Source organism: Lissotriton helveticus, chromosome 4_1, assembly GCF_964261635.1.
Source record: "Lissotriton helveticus chromosome 4_1, aLisHel1.1, whole genome shotgun sequence".
NCBI classification, from domain to species: Eukaryota; Metazoa; Chordata; class Amphibia; order Caudata; family Salamandridae; genus Lissotriton; species Lissotriton helveticus.
In genome coordinates this window covers 316196562-316218126 of record NC_136063.1, presented here as the reverse complement: position 1 = coordinate 316218126, position 21565 = coordinate 316196562, and the positions used below count along the sequence as shown (strand labels likewise).

Genomic DNA, 21565 nt, shown 5'->3' with positions numbered 1-21565 from the left:
ACCCCCACCGTTCATGCCCATTTTCGAGGGCCCGGTCCCACCCTGGCCTCCGAGGTGCTCTTCTGTTGTCTTTGGGGTCCTAGTCCCACCCGGGACCCCCACCTGCCTCCTTTGTTGGAGGGCAGCCGAGGGAGCCCACCCCAGGCTGCCCCCGCCCGGCCAGCACCCTCGAGTGGAGGCCAGCGCAGATCCTACTGGTATACGTGAGCCGCGGCTCCCGCTGGCCTTGGGGGAGTGCAGCAGCACTCCCCCCTCTTTCATGCACCGCTTTGGGGGCTCAGAGATGGGGTCCCAGGCCCCCTCCTCCTCATCATGGTGGTGACGTGATGGCACCCCCCTGACTTGCACATCCTCTTCTTTGGGGCCCGGGGATGGGGTCCCGGGCCCCTCGCTATCTTCACGTGGAGCGCAACAGCGCTCCCCGTCTGAGTTTCTCCACATCGGGGCCCAGAGTTGGGGTCCCGGGTCCCTATAGGCTTCCTTGCGGGGCGCAATGGCCCTCCCTGCCCCCCATAAGGCATGGGGCCAGGGTGGGCTGCTGGCTCCCCGCTGGGCCACCTTCATGGGGTGTGCAATGGCGCTCCACTGCTTTTCTTCCTGTTGGGGGCAGCCCCCGGGGGCACATCATGGACCAGCGGCGGAGCCCCACGCGCTTCGTCGTCAGTCCCTCCAGAGGTCAAAGGTCGCCCACCTTCTGGGGGGCGTATCTCGGCCCCCAGGGGCCGATCGTTGCGATCTTGGCCTCTTCTTGCTCCTGCTGGCTCTCTCCAGCCACTGGGAGCACTCTCTTTTGCCCTCTGGGTCTCTGAGAGGGGGGATTCAGCAGGGAGCTGTCTTCACTGGCTCCCTGCACCAGCCTTTTGTCTGGCTCGCCTCCTGGGCCTCTCTTCTCCCTGCGCAGAGGCCCCTGCTTCTGCGCACTGGTCCTGGTCTCTTCTCCTGGAGCTGTTCAGGATCCCGGGACAGTCAGGAGGTTGCTCCTTCCAACTGCCCATTGTGTCAGGCTCCAGCAGCTTCTGCCTCTCCAGACCACACCCCAGCGAGAGCTTCTCTTCCTGTGCAAGTTCTTTTAAGAAGTTGGGGAGGGGGCTGGCAGGAAGTCTCTGTTTGCCCTATCACACAGCGACACATCACTTCTCTGCCCCGGCTCCCTCCTTCCTGCCCAGGCCTCTGGGTTGGTTCAAGATGGCGTTGTCCAGGGTCTCCTGCCACATGCCAGACAGCACAGAAGCCGGTCCGGAGACACCGACGGGCAGAGCGCTGCTCCTCTATACCTGAGCTGCAGCCAGGTGGGGTGAAGCGCCATCACCACAACTAATGGTCTGTGGTGGATCTATTTGACCTGGATTTTGCAGGTGACATTTTTAACTTCACTTTATATTAGCAGTAGCTAACAACGGATCCTGAAGAAAGCATTGGTACTATACCACCAGAATGCTGAAACATGTCGACCATCATTGCTCACAGATATTATGTTAAATCTGTTTTTGCACCTTACCTTTTAGATTTGGAAAACTGAGAAGAAAATTAAAGTCTCACATCTACTCAGTATTATCCAATTTTAATTGATTATTCACTCACATTTCTTTTCTTTGCACTGTTTTTTCAGTCGCCACTTGGACTTAAAATATCATCTATAAGACCTAGTACTGACATTACACCATGTCAAAGGTTTTGGAGCAGCCTTAATAACATCAATAGGCTGTTTTTCCTTTGTCTCCTGGGCAAGGAGAACCCAAATGATGTCAACAAGGGCGGTGCAGAGTGGCTACTGATGGGAACATTTACCCATGCCCTCGAGCCTTAGCTCACATATATATATTTTTGTCACACTTGGGTGCATACTTGGGTCTCCACCTTTAGCTTATAAACTTATCGTTTTTCCATGTTGAGGCTTTGTTTTCACAGTGAGTTCCTTTGTCTTTGACTCCTAGATATAATTGTTGTTATGATAATTTGATTTTACCTCAAACGCAGTTCCATCTTCCACACTTAATAGTAAAGGAAATGCATTCTCTCCACATTGATTGCCTCATGTTATTCAACAAAACATGGATTTGCACACCTTGGAGTTATAGATGCCTCCATCATTGATAACTCAATGGTAGAAGGAAAATGCCCCAAAATCTACATGACTTCTTTTGCTAACTGTAGACTTGGATAATTGGCATGGACAAGTGCAATAAACGAAATAACAAAATACCTTAATCAGAAGTTAATTTCCATTTTTGTTAGTATTTCTAAAGTAAAATAAAAGATTTTTATATCTGTTGAATGTCGTTTTTAAAATATGGCAAAAAAATTGAACTTGGAGAAAAAGCAAGTCAATACTGCATTGTGAATCTTGCAATGCAGTATAGATAGAGACATTTCCATGATTGTTATAATTGTTATGGCTTGTACAATTGAGGCGGATGAAAGAAGACGTATCACAAATACTGTGATACATCAAGTAGTGATACAATTATAGAAAGTACAGAAAATAGTCATAAAACAAAAATGTTGTTGTTTTTAACAATTTAAAGTTAATTTAAGGAGTAGATATGCCAAAGAACGTGAGACAATGAGAATGGAGATTAATTCATACATTGCACAAACACCATAGAAGCTTAACCAGACATTGATCTACATTTGTTTCTGTAAGTGTACAACTGCATCAGCATTCTAATTCCTTCTTCTTTGGCATTGTTTCATTACGAAAAATAAATTATAATATTATTGTAATAGGTATAACCACAATAAAATAAGTCGGCAGTACATTTGAAAAATACATTTTAAAGGTATTCTCTGGAAGGAATATCACCTTTCACAATTCAAGAATGGTTGATTTGGTAAAGTCAGGCTTCGTTATGATTACACTATGGTGGAAGTCCACTGTGGAGACTTCGTGTTGCATTCTTTCTTAGTCCATCGGGGAACTTGGCAGGGCTACCCTCTCTCTCACTACTCCTCCTCCTGCTGGCCTTTGAGCCTCTCTCTACTGTCATCCATTGGAGGTTGAGGGGATCAGGATAGGTGATGAGGACGTCAAGGTGTTATTATACGCTGATGGCATTCTGCTCCTCCTGTCGTATATGGATGTATCTGTTCCAGAGGTGATATCCATTATTGACCGATTCTCCCACCTGGCGAGGTATAATATTATCTGGATAAAATGCAAAGCCCTACCTATGTCAAAGGTGACTACCAGCACTTGCATTCAAGTGTATGATATACAGTGGGTCCCTAAGGGTCTCAGCTACTTAGGTATTCACTTGAATAGTGGTCCTAGTGGTGTGGTCAAGGATATTCTTTTGCTGTTGGTGGAAAAGTCTAAATGTGACTTCTTTAAATCGTAAAATCTTAATCTCACACTCTGGGTAAGGGTACAAACAGTTAAGATGATGGTGGCTCCTACGTACAATTATGTGCTAGGGATACTACCCCTCTGGATACCTCATGCAATCCTCTAGGGGAAAAGGCAGATATTCCTTCCCACATTTGGAATGGGAAGAAGCTTCAGCTCTGCGCCTCATGGTTGTGGGTAGATACTACGGCAGGGGTCCACATCTCCCGCACATAACAACATGTAGCCTGGCTTTCCATCTTTCTAAACTATCCTCCCACTTGCTTGATCCTCAGGAGGCCCCCTATTTGGGTTAACCTTGAATGCCATATCATGGGGTTTACCGCTGCAATCCTTCTGGTATACTTGTCTACCTTGCATCGCCTTATGGCGGGGAATCCGATTCTTCATGCAACACTCTTGGTATGGCGCATAAGCTACAGGGATTACCCCCCTTCCTCCATGGTTTGGCACCTCTGTGGACTTCTTCATTCCTAACACACCATTCTATTGGGCGTCCTGTCACAGGAAAGGGTAGGAAGTGAGGACCACCTCTTGTAAGAAGGCATTCTGAAACCTTTATTTCAACTTGGAGACGAGTTTGGATTCTGCACCACCAATCATAGACAGCTAGTACACTACCTTAGGAGTGCCTCGGAGCCTTCTCCGATCATCCTGGTTGTGTCCTCCATTTTCCACTATCTGTTTCTTTTTAGTCACTTTTAGGGAATAATGTCAGGACTTTACAGGTTACTAATGAAAGAGTGGATTTTAACATGTCTCCCACAGACTACACTGGCAGGTGCTCCTGTGCAAGGAATATGCGCCTGAGGACTGGGCTGCCTTGCTTTTAGATCATTATAGAGTAATACGAGAGTCTCGACCTGAGTTTCTTTATTTTAAGGTCCTTCGTGATGGGCACTTGTCTCCATCTAAGTTGAACCGGGCACGTCTGTTACTGCACAACTAATGTTGGAATAAAGAACAGCCCCACTGTGACCGTTACCATATCCTTTGGGCCTCTTAGGCTCTATTGGACGTCTGTATGGGTCAATCTTCACAGCTACAGCTCCCTATCACTGACTCAGTCTTCTCACTTAGCACCACTGTATCACATGACTGATATCAACTTGCATACTGATCGTTGGCTGGCTACGGCTCTCACTGTGGCCAAGATCTGTATTCTCCAACATTGGTGTCAATACACAGTTCCCACAAGTTATGATTGGTTGCTAGAACTTTACAGAGGTGGCGCTTTATGATCGTACTATCTACACCCTAAATGTTATGCTGGAAGTTTATGAGAGTTTTGCTCTCCTGGCCAGTGAAGGCTGTGGACTGGCTGTGTTAGTGCACTTTTCCCATTTCTTCCTGTGGCCTGTGGGGATCTCACCTACTGGTCCAGTTGAGATGCAATCCATGGCACTTGTTCTACTTTTAAGATGCCATAGGGAGCCCCAGCGGGTGAGTCCCGGCCACATTATGTGGATGTCTATCATAGTGTTGGGATGCCCACGTGACTGGAGAGAGGTTGGTTTTAGTGCATCACCCGTCTCATTTTTGTCCCATTCTTTACCCCTTCACGGCTGCCGAACGCTTACTTACTCAGCCAACCTGCGCCTGCTCTGACTTTGCTGATACTTTATGCTGGTCTAGTTGTCTATTGAGCCCAATTCCTGCTGGGATACAGAATGTTGTTATTTTCTGCTTTGTACTACCTGTTTGATAGTTTACCATCAGGATTGATATTTGCTTCTCCAGACGTCGATGGTATTATCAGATTGTCACACTGTTATTATGTTGCTGCTCTCTTTTGTTATGTGAGGGCTTATCTGTCTGATGGCGAGTGGACTCCCGATTCCTTGTTCTCCCATTGTCTCCCTATCCCCTCCCCTTACCAGGTGCTCCCCCTTCACTCCCCACCCACTCCGTTACTCCCTGTCCTCGGTCTATGTTCATTTTTTTTATAATGGCGGAAGGTCTAATTGTACTGCTTTACTTCTACACTTTCCCTCTGTTAGAGAGCCTTTTGTGATGACCCTTGCATGCATTTTGTTACCCCACCTATTTGGCATTGTCCCCTGCTGAGATAAATACATGATGCACAAAAAAAATAATGGCTGCTTTTTCCGCCTTTTTTAATAATTAATTTGAAAGTGAATTTCAAATTAAGAAACAGAATTCTATAATTGTAATAGCAATCCATTACCTACAACTAAAATACCAAGATGATTTATCTTAATGAACATAAAAGTTAAAAAGTAAGAAAAACGATGTTAGAGCATACGCATTATTACTATTTTTAAATGTCCGCTACAGTCTTTTTCCAAAACCTGTTGCATTGTACACTGAAAAGAATATGACTGCTGAGCGTTGAATGAATTGGTTATGTTCATTACTCTAACGGTTTTTCTAAATTGTTAAGTTATCAATGATATTTAAACGTAATATGATTTATGGTGCATCACCTTGGCAAAGCACTCATCGGCGAAAACAGTTGCTGCTATTTTACAAAAAGAAATGCAAAAAGAAACACAAAATAATAAATTAATCACACAAGTATGATCCTCAATTGTCTATCAAAGGTGTTGGTGTGTTGTAAACTGACACAGTAGCAAAGGTTTTGAGAGCCAGTCTGTCGGATGGCTGGTGTTTGCGCTGATCTGAGTGAAAATAATTATATTATAGTATTGAGAACTAAACTGCACCAAAAAGCTAGTCCAGAACAGCTGGGCATGAGATGGCGCACAGAACAAGGTCGAGGATGAAGGGGGGCACTTGCCTAAACCTATCCTTTCACTAAAGCTAAATATTCTTGAGAGCGTATATAATAAATCAGCATTAAGAGACACATTGGATTTCATATCTCTTATGTATATGTTCTCCCTTCTGTCCCCCAGCATTAAGTGGTCAATCTACCATTTAAACCCTGCGTCTTTGCAGACTAATACTGATATTAATAGGTCAGGCTTATAAACGATACCCTACTGCAAAATGTTATCAATGATTTCGTTCATTTAATTATATTGACTTTATGCTCAATTTAGGTGACAAAGGATTCAAAGGTCTATATGGTCTTCCTGGAAGAAAAGGAAAAACAGGTAATTTATGGTTATAACATGTAGCTGTGAAAATATGTTTCTGTTACCAGAAGGTATTGATGTGTTAGAAACACGGTCAGCTAGACAGACAGACAGACAGACAGACAGACAGACAGACAGACAGATAGACAGATAGATAGACAGACAGACAGACAGATAGACCGATAGATAGACAGATAGACAGATAGATAGACAGATAGATAGATAGATAGATAGATAGATAGATAGATAGATAGATAGATAGATAGATAGATAGATAGATAGATAGATAGATAGATAGATAGATAGATAGATAGATAGATAGATAGATAGATTGATTGATTGATTGATGGGCCAGTAGACCATGTTATGCATGCAGGACGGTGAACGTTTTCTGAGCATAAATGTATTCCTGCCCAGTCGCATTTTTCATGCATCAGGCCCTCTATGTTTTTGCAGAAGAACTAACTTAAGACAAAACTGGACCTAGGGAAAGAATTCCTCATTTCCAATTACTCTCTACATGCCTTTCAACTAGGATGTTAGTTTTTCGAATAGGCATACACTGTTAACTGAAGCAAATCTCGTTGTATTGCCATACTTCATCCAGAGGCTGCTACTAGGCACGTATTGACTGGACATGTGTATATAGCATGTATACATGAAAATATGTATGTAGGTTTATTTGTAAAGCGCACATCTAGCCAGAAGTCAGCAGAACTATATACAAGGTCAAAGCAGAGATGCAGTCAACGTGATTGGAGGGGTAGATGGTTTCTAAGAGCACAATTGCACTGCTACTGCACTGTGATATAGTAAGCCATCAGTTTTTGGCAATGATTCAGTTGAAGATGTTGGCAAGGTCTGAGACTGAGAGGGGTTTGTTGTATGACCACTGAATAAAGCAGCATGCAGGTTTGTGTGTTAGATGAGAAGAATGCCTTATTCTGTTGCTGTGCAATCGGATTTGCTCTATTGTTTTGTTAAAGACGATGTTGATGGCAATGCACTTATCCCCCGAGTGTCGGATTGGAGGGTGAGGATGTAGGTTGATGCCGTGCTTGATTGTCTTGAAGAGCTTCTGATGGCAGCTTCATTAATGGTGCTGGTTGACTACTTCAGTTCAGCTAATGTGATGAATTGTCTGTATATTACACTGAAGGACTTCATCAGCATGATGTTGTCGACGTTCTGTTTTTCTGCCATGTTCTTTCCCTTCTTCCGATGGAACAGTTTTGATGTCCAACCAGCACATGTAGGTAACCCCAAGGGAAAATAACAAACCTTCAGATATTTGTAAGACTTTTTCATCAAGAACCTAAAGCTCAACTCATCTATCCCTCTACTACTACAACATCTGATGTCAATAACCTCCTAAACAACTTAAAACGTTTCTAGAAAATCATGTGAACACCCACACTCCCACTAAAACATGCAAGTGCAAGCCGTACCCTTCAGCAACCTGGTACTCCAAGGACATTGCCAACAACAGCTGCTCACTGCACCTTGTCAGCAAGGACAACATCCAAAGCCATTCTGTTGTTCAAAATGACAATTCTCTGGGACTCTTAAGTAGTTTGAAATGTCCCCCAGTGCGAGAGCTGTTGCATTTGCAAATTTCTGTAAGATTTTAGCAACAATTTTAGCTTCATGGATGGTCATTCCAACCCAATACATGGGACACAGAATATCAAACAGTCAGTCTCTGCAATAGCTTGAGGCCGTCTCTTAGGGTGAGGGAGTTGGCTGGGAGTGTGGCGCATGACAGGGACAGCATAGGTGACGTAATAGGTTCCAGTCGCAGGGCAACAAGGCGTCTGCTTTTGTTTCCCGAAAACAATGTAAATTCCATACTTTTCACTGGGCTGTGCACAATAGTGCAGGACTCTTTGAGGTCACTCAGAATGAAATCATAGGATGAAGCAGGGATGTTATGTTATGTTATGTTAAATTTGACTTGTAGAGCGCACGTACGCCCGTAGGCTTCATGGCGCTATAGGAAGTTTTCAGAAACACAACACACCAACAGGAGGACAGCCTGGAACATCTAAGGATAGGCTTCCCTAAAGAGCCGGGTCTTAAAGGCTTGTCTAAAGGCCAAAATATCCTCGTGTGACCTTAAAGAAGCTGGCAGGGAATTCCAGAGGGAGGCAGCAAGAAAGTGAAAGGAGCTGCCGCCCTGACGTTGTTTCCTAACAACAGGCACCATGAGCAGGCTTTTGTGACTGGAACGAAGGTTGCGAGAGGGGACATATCTGGCAAGCAAGTTGATGATAAATTTGGGGCCCTTGCCTTGTAGTGCCCTGAAGATAATGCAGCCGGTTTTAAAAGCCGCCCTCTGGGCTATCGGCAGCCAATGCAGATCTGCCAGGCCTGGCCTGATGGACTGCCATTTAGGAAGCCCACAGATCAGCCTGGCCGCCTGGTTTTGAACTAGCTGCAGCCTCTTGAGCTGCCCGGCTGGAAGACCCAAATATAAACTATTTGAGTAGTCCAGCCTAGACAGCACAAGGGCGATGGTCACCTGTATCAGGGCAGAATGGGTTAGGAGATGGGCAATCTTTCTAATCTTGCGCAGCTGAAAAAAGCATGCGGAGACTACTGTCCCTACCTGACTTTTCAAGGAGAGGTCTTCACTAAAGATGACTCCAAGGCTCTTGACCGTGCGGGATTTGGAAGGGGGATTCCCCATCTCCGGAGGCCAAAATTGAGGTCCCCAGCTGAGTTCACTCTTCCCAGGCAAGATCAGTTCAGTCTTGCCTGGGTTGAGCTTTAGGTGGTTAAGGCCCATCCGCCTCTGGATGTGAGCCATGACCTCCCTAAACTCAGTAACAGCGTCAGGCGAGCCTAGGGGGAAAATCAATTGCAGATCATCTGCGTAGTTAAAGATCCACACTTTGAATTTCCTCAAGGAGTAAAAGAGGGGACGCAGGTATAAATTAAATAAAAGGGGGGACAGGGAAGAGCCCTGAGGGACACCGCAGTCGTTCTTAATTCTAGGGGCTGTGAAGGTGCCCAGTCTCACTGCTTGAGTCCGGTCAGACAAAAATGTCCAGCTCAGGGCAGCACCTCTGAGGCCTGCCTGCCCGACACGGCCGACCAAAATGGTGTGGTCGACCGTGTTGAATGCAGCAGACAGGTCAAGGAGTACCAGTGCCTGGTGGACGTTCCTGTCTCCATTACACCGAAGTGTGTTCTGGACTGCCAAGGTTACCGTCTCGGTCGAATGGCCTGGACGGAACCCAGCTTGATTGGGCTCCAGAAACCCAGTGGTTTCCACAAAGTTGGAAAGACAATTGGAGACGTGAGCCTCCAATATCTTGGATAAAAATGGCAGCAGGGATATGGGACGGTAATTTGATGAGTCCCGGGGGTCCAGACCTGGTTTTTTTTATCAGAGGGATTAACAGGGCGTGTTTGAAACCAGTAGGTACCCTGCCCTGGGCCAAGGATTTGTTTAATAGGGGTAAAATACCCTGAGGGATAGTCTGACCGATTTCAGAGAAGATGTAGGGGGGACAGATGTCGTTTGGGGATCCGGACTTAACCCTCGCCAAAAGTGAAAGAAAAGTTTTACCATCGATGGCCGGGAAGGCATCTAGTACAGAGGGATTATAAAAGGCGTCATCCAAAGGAGGTCACACTCACTATGCTCTAAAAAGATGCTGCAGTTTCTCACCTGTGGAGCTGCAAGCAGTGTTCGCGAGGTGTACAGTGGCAGGTCGGATGGTCTGATCTGGAAAATGGAAGCCATCTTTCTATAAAAATATCAGTGCAGGAACATATTCGGAAGTATCAGGGTTGGGGTTATGAAAGACCAGACTGAACCAAGGTACATCTTTTTCAAAGAGGATAGGGCATACATTTGTGCAGCCGTTCGTTTATCCCATGCAGCTTCTGCATGTAGCGTGGAGTTCTATCTGCTCAGGACTAATAGAAAGGGAGTGATGTTCGTGTCACATGCGAGAACTAATCTTTTAATGAAGACGCAACCTTGAAGGTGCATGTCAGTTTTCTTTTGAAGAGATTCGTGCAGCTGTTAGTTTAATGAAGTGAGATTTGAAACGCTTTACCATCAGGGAAATAGTTTCTCATACAAATAAGATTAGCAACGGAAGGGAATATTGTCTCTCAAATGTATAAACCCTTTGTTGTCCTCAATGTTTTGTCCCCAATGGTTGGTAACCCCACATGTTTCACTAACATTGTGATGAAATAAAATGTGAGTTACCTTGTTGATTCTGACTGGCTAACACTCGCATTTAATTGTTCTTTGAAAATGTTTTTGAATTTCTTTGTAAGTCTGTTTTGATGTTATATAATTTTGAAGTGTAGTCCAAATCAGTCTTATGAACTCTAAACATTAGTCTTCATATAATGCATCGAAATAATTAAATGATGTAGACCAAGACATTCATAGTTTTGGTGTGAGTCTGTTTTAATTGACAGCATCACAAACAGTCAGCTAGATATTGTGTGTTTGCACTTTTAGAAAGATGACATTTCTCTGCTCTTAGCCCTGTTGCCTGCAGCTTGTCTCCAATACACGTCTGGTGTGGGTGAAAGCTGACTTTGTGCATTCCTTGTAGGCAGCCACAATGTGATTGAGTGACCTTCCACATCCTGATGGGTCATTCTGGGCAGGATGGGAGGGAGGCGCTAACGCTTAAACCTGAATAGGCAGTGTGCTGACCCCACACAAAGGGCTGCATGCTCCCTGTAGTGAGTCTGGAGTCAGAGCAACCTTCAACTTCTTAATGGGTCATCCTGGGCAGGATGGGAGGGAGGAGCTGACACTTAAACCTGAATAGGCAGTGTCCTGTCCCCACACAAAGGGCTGCATGCCGCTTGTAGAGAGTCTAGAGTCAGCGCTGGGAGGGAGGACCTCTGTGCACATCAAAACCGATCTTTATAGTCACCTCCACTTCAAAGGCACAACTGGGTGTAAGTACTAGATCTCTGACCACACCAAATCATACACTTCCGGACCTGTGAAAAAACTCTGCCCGAAGGAAGGACTGCTATGCTGCATCAAGGACTGCCACTGTACTGGACTGCTGCTCTGGAAGAACCACGTTTCTGCTGTGCTACCCTGCTGCCTACTACCCTCTGCCCTGCTGAGGTACCTTGCTTGAACCATGAGTGATCTCCACGGGCATGCTGGCTTGCCTCCTATTCTAAGACTCAGGGATATCACAGTCTTCCCCCCTGTTCATGTGCCTGATCCATTAGAAGTGGATCCAGGTGCTTGCTCCCATAGAACTGGCAGATTCTCTGCTGCCTGAGGCAGAATCGATGCATTGCCTCTGTTGCAGGAATAGGACCAGTGCATCTCACTCATAACCGTTGCATCGTCTCGGAACCACTGCAGCGCCGCCACTGCAGGAGAGACGATTGATGCATCTCATCCACTGTGAGGGGAAACCCAGGGCATCGTACTCGGAACCAATGCATGTCAGAACTGGCATATTATCTTAGGAACCAATGCTTTGCTATCATTGCATGGAGAAAAACAAAGAATCACCTCTACTGCAGGATTGACACCAATGCATCCCTAGGCTGCACCCCAAGTTTCGCTGTGGAAATCAGGATCAAGGTACTTTTGTTCAGAGGGCCTTGTGTGGCCCCTGTCCCTGGCCTGCACTCCATCGTGGTTGGCCTAAAATCTTGACTTTGCCCCAGTCCAGCGTGAACAGATAACCCAATAGGCACCTATTGCTTCTAAGCACTGTTTTTAACTCTTAATCTTGAAAAATGTATATCATGACTTCTACTAATTGGATTTTCATTGTTTTGGTGTTGTTTTAGTTATAAAATCACAATCTATTTTTCTAAACTGGTGTGGAGTCTTTTTGTGGTGTTTTTGCTGTGTTACTGTTTCAAGTGTTGCACAAATACTTTACACATTGCCTATTACGTTAAGCCTGCCTGCTCTGTGCCAAGCTACCAGAGGGTGAACACAGGTTAATTTATGGTGTGTATCTGACTTACCCTGACTAAGATTGTGTTTCCTGCTTGGGCAGGGTCCATACCTCTGCCAACCTGAAACCCAATTTTTAGAAACCTTTAATAGTAACCATTGCCCAAAAGCACAACCTACAGCTTCTTGTGCTTGTTCCATCACCCAAGCAATGTCTGCATATCTTTCACACACATAAATGAGCCTCCTAATTAATATGCAAGTGATTTCCGTCCAGTTTGCCTTCACTACATACTCATCCATCACATCCTTTAGCTGTCCAGCATTAGCTGCCGCCAGGGCACGATCAAAAGCAAGTATATGCCATGGCTGATTGCCTTTCTCAATCAATCTCTCACTTAATTGGGCACCATCAATCTCAGCGACTGCACCCCTTTATGAGTAAAATATTCTAATATAGTCGGTAACTTCTGATGGAATCTAAAAATGTTTTCATGGATTTTGGGAAATTGTTTCTTGATATCAATCAGATCTGCTAGGGGAGAGTATGTGGTCTAACTGCTAGGGCTGTCGACTTCAAATCTCAGGAAACTGGTTCAAGTCACAGCAATGAAGCTCAACATCCTGAGTTCCTGGGAAAATGTAGATTTCCCCAACTTTGTTGACCAGAAAATCTGGATTTTATTAAGGACACGGAGGCTAATATTATTACAATCTTCTTTTAATTAGCATACTACAGCCACTTTAAAGAACATAGAGCATTGTGACGCAAAGAAATTATAACTCAATAAAAAGTCAGAACACTAATTACTCATCCTTCTTTTTTCAAACAAAATAAATTAAGTAAGCCATAAATAAACATATTAAAACAAAGAGAACAAATGTCCCAATCCATAGAATCCTCTTAAAGGGGAGACAGATCTCGTGAACATTAGAGAATATGGAAATGTCCAACTTAAAAATTCCATCCAAATTATTGTTGAGCACGACCTAAAAGGTAAAGAAAGACAAGTGAATAAAGGGATGGGATTAGGTAGGGAATAATATTAGCCTCCGTGTCTTTAATAAAATCCAGATTTTCTGGTCAACAAAGTTGGAGAAAATCTACATTTTATGGCAAAGACCGGAGGCTAATCTTATTGCAAGTTTAAAGCTTTTTTAGTAGACATGAAGCAGCATTCTCAATAGGTCTAAAATAAAACTTGTGAAAAACCATATAATTTGACCAATCAGCACATTTAAGAATATCATTCAAGGGACCTCCTTGCAGAAGGGCTTGAGAAGCAGAGGCAACACGCGGACAGAGTGAGCGCCAAACATGCTAACATCAACATCAGACATTGGCATCACTTCTTTAACCCACCTTGCTAAAGTTGAAGATGACACAGCTTTATGAGGTTTCCTGAAAGAAATCAGTAACTATTTGACATTAGATCTTAAAAGAGACGTTTTAAATTCATATTCTTTAACACATCTGACAACACATAAATTAACATAATCATCAAAATAAGGATAGAAAATTGTTTGAGAATTAGTCTTTGTTCTGTTATTTAAATAAAAACATATACCTTTTGGAGAAAAAACTCTGTTAGAAATATCTAAGGCCTTAACATCGGAGACTCTTCTAAAAGATACTAAACAGAGAAGGGTTGTCAGTTTGAAGGAAAGCGGTTTAAGGGAAAGAGAATCGTTTGAACCCAGGCTGTCTAAAAGTTGTAAAACTTTAGAAACATCCCACAGGGAATTGTATCTAGAAATGGTTGGTTTTGAAATCCTGATACTTCTTAATAGTCTTTTAATAAGAACATTTTGACCTACTGAGTAGCCATTAACCCAAACATGACCAGCAGCAATTGCAGAGCGATGAACATTGATAGTTCTGTAAGCTAGGCCACTTCCAAACAATTCTGATAGATAGTTAGCTACCTCCACAACATCCACCGAAATGGGATCAAAGTTCCTTTCAATACACCAGCAAACCCATTTCTGCCAAGCCAATCGATAGATGGTACGCGTTCCTGGTGCTCAAGACTCTTTATTGAGGTTTGATGCCTCTTCAGAAAGTCCTGGCACTTCCCATAGATTCCTGAAATTTTCCAGGCCACCATTCTCAGTTCTCCACCTAGAACTAGATTGTGCAATTCTCCTGAAGGACCCAGAATAATTTCCGGGAATATCGGAAGTAAAACCGGGTAATCCACTAACATTTCTAACAACATAGGGTACCACACTTGAGACTTCCAAAGGGGGGTCACGAGAATCAGAGAGACCTTCCATTTGAGGACCATTGCAGCTACTCGGGTAATCATCAAAAAGGGAGGAAAGGCATATCCTTTCAGAAACCTCCAATCTTGTCTGAAAGCATCGACACCTGCGGATTCTGGATCCGGGTGCCAACTGAAGTAAGTCTTTAGTTGGGTATTTAATCTGTCCGCAAAAAGATCTACCTGGCAAGGACCCAATAAGTCCATCAGAGCTAGAAAGACCTCTCTGTTCGGGCACCAATTGCTTGAAAACCAGTCTGCTTCCATATTGTTCAAACCAGGAATGTGTTCTGCCTGAACTAGAATATTCTGTTTCAGACAATAGTCCCAAAAAACTTTCGCCAAGTCTGCTAGATCTTTCGATTTCGGACCCCCGAGCTTGTTGACTTATCTGACCGCTGAGACATTGTCCATTCTTAAGAGAATGGAATATTTTGCAGAATTCTCGGTAAAGCTTTTTATAGCAAAGGAGCCTGCTAGAAGTTCCAAACAGTGTATATGTAAACTCCTTTCTTCCTCCTTGAAGAGGCCACCAGTAGAAACTGAGCCACAGTTAGCTCCCCATCCTGACAAACTTGCATCTGATTCTATCATCAGGTCTGGGAGAGCCCCAAAAATTGCTCTCCCATTCCAGGCTTCCATATTTTTTAACCAGCAGACTATTTCTTCCGTGGCTTCCTGGGTGGGAGATATTTCTTGCGAATAGTTCAACCCAACTCTTAGGTGTTTGCTCTTCAGACGTTGGAGCGCCCGATAGTTCAAAGGACCAGGAAAAATGGCTTGAATCGTAGAGGAAAGTAGGCCTATGATCCTTCCTAGCATTCGAAAGGAAATCTTGTCTAAGGATAGTACATTTCTTAATTCCTTTTTATACGTTTTAGTTTTTCTTTTGGAAGTTTGAGTTGACCTTGGATAGTGTCTATCATGAAACCTAGAAATTGAGTGGTTTGGTTTGTAATTAAGCAAGACTTTTGTCTGTTTACCACAAAAACTAGATCCTCTAAAAGGTTTATTGCCAAAGTGATGTGCTCTAGCACTCTCGATTTGACTTGATCCATTATGAGAATGTCGTCTAGATAGATAATTAGACGTACCCCTCCTTCCCTTAAATATGCTGCCACTGGCCTGAGGACCTTGGTGAAACACCTGGGGGCCAAAGACAGGCTGAAGGGTAGGTAAACAAACTCCCACATTTTTCCACCCATCTGAAACGGAGATATTTTTGGTGGTCTTTGCAAATAGGAATTGTTAAATAAGCATCTTTTAAGTCTAATCTTGCTAGCCAGTCCCGGGTTGTAGGATATCTCTTATTAGGTGAAGACCTTCCATTTTGAAGTGATGGTACTCCACCCAATCGTTGAGGCTCCTTAAATTTATAACTGGTCTCATACCTTTCTCTTTTTTCTGGACCAAACAGACATGCTTATAAAACCTCTGGTGGACTCTAGACATTCCCTGATGGCACCTTTCTCTAGAATGTACTTTACTTTACTTCATCTGCCCCCATTGCGCCTAACCCAATATCACCTCCTCTGGATGCCCCCCCGTCCTCCACAACTTCTAATGATCTACTTATTAGCAATGTATCCCCAACCACCACACTATCCCCTGACCCTGCGCTCTCTCCTCATCTCACCCTAGAGCCATTACCCCCATCCAACCCTCTTCACCTTCACCTCTCCCATCTGACCCTACCCAACCCACAGTGCCCACATCCCCCTTAATTTCTCTCTCCTCTCCTTCGCTCCCTACTGTTTCGACACCTCCTATTAGCACTCCATCCCAAACCATATCACTATCCCTGAACACGGTCTCCGCACACCTTCTACCGCGTGATTCATCACCCACCTTACCAACCACGCCCCTCTTCCCTCTTCTCCTCGACACTCCTCAACTCCTTCCACCCCTATCTACCCCCACTGCTCCCCTCTTCTCATCTCATCTTCCCACTTCGGTATACTCTGTTACACAATCATCTCCTTCCAACCTCCCCCCTATCATCCCCCCTCCCTACAACATCTCTGACATCCAAACAACAGTACTCCCCACATCACACCCATCCTCTACCCTCACCTCTCCCCCCATCACCTTTTCCCCTGTCACCCTGCTCCGCTACACACACCTCTCCCTTCAACCTCACCACCAACATCTCCCCTCCTCTTAACACTTCTTACATCCAAACAACTCAACCCCCCTACCCCACATCCCCATCGTCTCCTACCCCCACATCTCCCCCCCCAAACACGGTCCCCCCGCACTCATCAACTCACACTCTAGCCTCCCCGTACATTGAACCTGCCCTTGGGTCCCTCATCGTAGAACTCTCCTCCCTTAGAAGCGACATCACACTCCTCTCTAAAACTATCTCCTTACTCTATAATATCCTCCTCAACACACCTACTCAATGCCGGCCTAACTCTATCATCGGCAATAACACCCCTCACTCCTACAACCATTTAACCTACACACTACCCTCTCAACCCTCTCAAATCGTGTCTCCACTCAAATCCTCTCATCCACAACCTAGTACTCTACCTAATAACTCAGAAGCTAAAACTTCCCCTAATCTAACCATTTCTCCACCCCCATTCACTAATGCTCACACTCCCTCGATTTTACCTATCTCCCCACCACCACCGTCGTACTTCTTACCCCTCAGTCATAAATCCTCTATCCCGGTTCTCATAGGAAACAGAAGTCTCCCCCCTCCTCCTTCCTCACCCAGACCTCCTCAACAACTTAAAGCTATCCCCCCTTGCCCCCCCTCCTAATCATCTGAGCCCACTTCCCAATGTTGCTTGATGAGGAATTGCCGATCCACGTCCTACCCGACACATATATCGTCTATTCCAATTCTTTTAGGAACAAGCAATCCACCCCTTCCTCCCTCCTCCCCCAGACCTCCCCAACTACTTATACAGATCCCCATCTATCCCCCCTCTCCTCCACCAATCACCACCCCCCTTTGCTGCATGTTGATAAATTGTAGATCTGCCTCCTGTCACGCCACAGAGATTGCTGAAACTATTCTCAGTGAAGACATTGACATTGCTATCCTAACTGAAACATGGCTCACACCCCACTCCAACGCCATCCTTGACTTGCTTATCCCCCCTGGCTATGATATCATCAGAAAAGACCGAATCGAACAAACAGGCGGTGGACTCGCCTTAATTTTCAAAGCCGATCTTAACATCTCACTAGGCAATCCTCAAGACCCCTCATCCTTTGAATACCTCTGCGCCGATCTCATCACACCTGACTCCCCCACTACCCGGTTACACGTCATCTACCACCCCCCAGGTAACAACATTCCCTTTACGGAAGAATTGACTGATCTTATCATTCAATCGTCACTCTCCCATTCTAATAACCTCTTCCTTGGTGATTATAACATCCATTGGAACAACAATGCTGATCCTGCTGTCATCCAACTTAATAATACAATGGACATCACAAATATGTCCCAACTCTGCCTCTCTCCCACTCATAACAAAGGTGCCACCCTTGATGCCATTATAACGACCAATGATCTAGCCTCCCTCACAAATATTTTTCCGGTTGACTGGTCTGACCACTACCTCATCCTTTTCACCTTGATCAAAAATACCTCTCGACCAGCACCCACCAACATACTATCCAAAAAATCCTCACGCAACCTTCGATGTATTCCTCCCGGTGAACTCGAAATAACAATTAAGGCTCACTTAGACTTACCACCTCTCTCTGACAGCACAAATGACCTAACCAACCATTATAACAACTCTATTCTTGAAGCCTTAGACAAAATTGCTCCTATCAAACTCAAACATCAAAAGAATATACCCCCTAAGACCTGGTTCAATTCTGAACTTAATAATGAAAGGCGGTCACTTAGACATTGTGAACGGGTCTGGAGATCTCACCCTACAGTGGAGAATCTGTCTATTCTTAGGACTGCTCGTGCCCAATACAAAAAACACATATTTAAAGATAAAGCCTCCTTTCTACGATCTCAGCTTGATCGAGCCAGAAACCGCCCTAGAGAACTTTTCAATATTGTAAAAAAACAAACATCCACTGGCCGTCCTAAAATTTTAACCTCCACAGACAAATGCGAAGAAATAGCTTGCTTCTTCACGAACAAAATCAACATGATTGAACTATCCTTCTCTTCCCTCCTTCTCGCACCCCAACCCACCACTACTCTACACACTCTTCCATACACTCATAAGTGGACGTCAATCTCATCTTCCACTTCGCCTGATACCTCTGATTCCTTACCTAATCTACTCCTGCATAATACCCTTCATACAACAAACTCTCCCGCTAAAAACAACGCCTCCTGGGATGATTTTAGCCCAGTATCTGAATCTTTGATCACTAATATCATTGTCAAACTTAAACCTTCTGCACATTCCAAAGATCCTCTCCCCGCCACATTAGCCCAAGAATTCAAATCCACCATTGCCCCTATTTGGTCTAAAATTATCAACTCCTCTCTCTCCACAGGCTGTGTCCCTGCATTCCTCCAACTTGGCCAAATTACGCCCATTCCCAAAAACTCCACTGCGGACCCCAATGATCCAAACAACCTTCGTCCCATCTCTAACCTTCCTTTCCTCTCCAAAGCCCTCGAAAAATGTGTCTTAATGCAACTAGAGAAACACATTATCTCATTCAACCTCCTTGATGTCTTCCAGTCCGGCTTCAGAAAGGGTTGCAGCACTGAAACTGCTATGCTAAATGTCATGGATGATATTCACCGTTCCCTTGACAAAGGTGAATCCTCTATACTTATCCTTCTTGACCTCTCAGCTGCATTTGATACCGTTCACCACCCTACCCTTCTCAACACCCTCATAGATTGATTCGGCTTTGAAGGCACGGTACTCAAATGGTTCTCCTCATTCCTCCAAAACAGATCCCAACAAATCAAACTTAGCCATTTCCTCTCCAAACCTCAACCTGTTTCACTTGGAGTACCTCAAGGTTCCATCCTCTCCCCTACCCTATTCAATCTGTTCATGGAACCACTCACCCTCATCCTCAAACACGCTAATATCAGTTACCATCTCTATGCTGATGACACGCAACTATACTACAAAATCAAATCTCACAAAGACATCCTTCACCTAAATGAGACACTGACTAAAATTCAAACCTGGTTCCATCTGAACCATCTCAAATTAAACCCCAAAAAAACTGAAATCATTATCTTCTCCCCCAAAAACAATCCTCTTCCCATCCAACTCTGGGTAAAGGACATCAATGCACTAAACTGCACTCTCTCCACCTCTAATACTGTTAAGTCCCTTGGCATCAGTATTGACCAAAATCTGAATCTCATCCCCCACATCAAAAATGCCTCCAAAAGCGCTCTTCTAACCCTTCTCCACCTCAAAAAACTCAAACCTTTCATTCCAGCAGAAGATTTCAAACTTGTTGTCCAGTCACTGGTCCTCTCCAGGATCGACTATGGCAACGCCACTTTGGCTGGCACTCCTAAAATCCATCTTGCCCCAATTAAATCTGTCCTCCACCTTGCAGCTAGACACATCTCCGACTGCAGAAAATTTGATCACATCTCCCCCATCCTCAAAAATCTCAAGTGGCTTCCAATAGAAGGAAGATCCACATACAAAATTGCCTGCATCACTCACAAAGCTCTTCACCAAAACTCCCCTGCCTACCTTGCAATTAAACTTCAGAAAGCAGGTTGTTCCAGATCCCTTAGAAGCACTAACTCACTTATCCTGATCCCACCCAGACTTAAACATCAGAAGACCCAATCCTGTGCGTTCTCTGGTAACGCTCCCACAATCTGGAACTCCCTCCCAAAGGATATCCGATGCAACCCTTCCTACCATCTCTTCAAAAAAGAACGTAAAATACTGCTTCTCAACAAATACTGGGGTATCTAATGTCACGGACACTTTACATGCCCAATATATCGTATTACTTGTAGTATGACACCATCCCTGATAACTCCTCTCTCTCATACTATGCTCTCCCCTCCCTCCTCCGCTATACCCTTGCCCTCTCTATCTTTCCCTCGCTTCACTTCCATTTCTCTCCTCCCCTCTTTATTTGTGTACTTTTCAATTTATATGTCCATACTCCTCTGACGCACTTGACTTGTTTGATCTCACTGTTCAATGTTTGTTTTTACCTTCCTTGTAAAGCGCTCTGATACTCTCGGGTCCAGCAGCGCTATATAAAACCTTTGAAATAAATAAATAAATAAATAAATACCTCTTGGTCTACTAATTTTGTTAGTTCCTCATCGAACCTTATGATTTCTGGGACATGATCTTGGAGAGGTTCCCCCACAAAATCTTTCTGATATCCCGAAACAGTCTGCAACACCCAAGGGTCTTTTGGTATTGATAACCAATTTCCTACGAATTGAGCTAGTCTCCCAACAACTAACTTTATAGGGGTAACAGAAGGGTCCAGACTTACCTGTGCCTCTTGAACAACAGTCTCCTCGAGAGCCTCTTCTCCAAACCCTTATCCCTGAGGGCAGATGCTTTGTATATGAATATTGGGATTGGTAGAGGTTTGGTTTAAAACCTCTCTGAAACAAGGTCCTTGAAACAGCGTGTCCTCAGCTGGGAAATAGACTTCTTGATCGCCCGGCCATCCAAAAACACACCTGTCGAATACCTTTTTAATGTCTCTTTTGGATTTTTGAATTGAGCTAAAAGCTCCTACGTATTTAGACATTTGTTTTATAAAGTCATCCCGAAGAGTAGACCATTAGCTTCCTGTCCTCCTTCATTATTAGCAAGTTCCACCAGTTTGGGGTCTATCTTAAGGAGGATACTTTTTCTTCTTTTGACATTCAAGGCAGTGTTAGCGTTACCTAGCAGGCAAACTGCTCTTTGTATCCATTGTCTTAGCTCTTCGACATTAAGGGACGAGTTGTTAACAAAGGCATCTTCAGTTAAATCAAAGATTTGTGTCACTGGACCGGAAAGATCGAGGAGTCTGT

At 44.4% G+C, this 21565-nt stretch overlaps 1 protein-coding gene across 1 annotated transcript in view; it reads left to right on the top strand.

Annotated features, from left to right (window-relative positions):
• COLEC10 (collectin subfamily member 10) overlaps positions 1-21565 on the top strand; it is a 333099-nt gene that overhangs the window by 290609 nt on the left and 20925 nt on the right. Inside the window, exon 4 of the mRNA XM_078685563.1 lies at positions 6373-6426. Within this exon, the coding sequence (XP_078541689.1) occupies positions 6373-6426 (54 nt within the window). The remainder of the gene's footprint in view (positions 1-6372; positions 6427-21565) is intronic.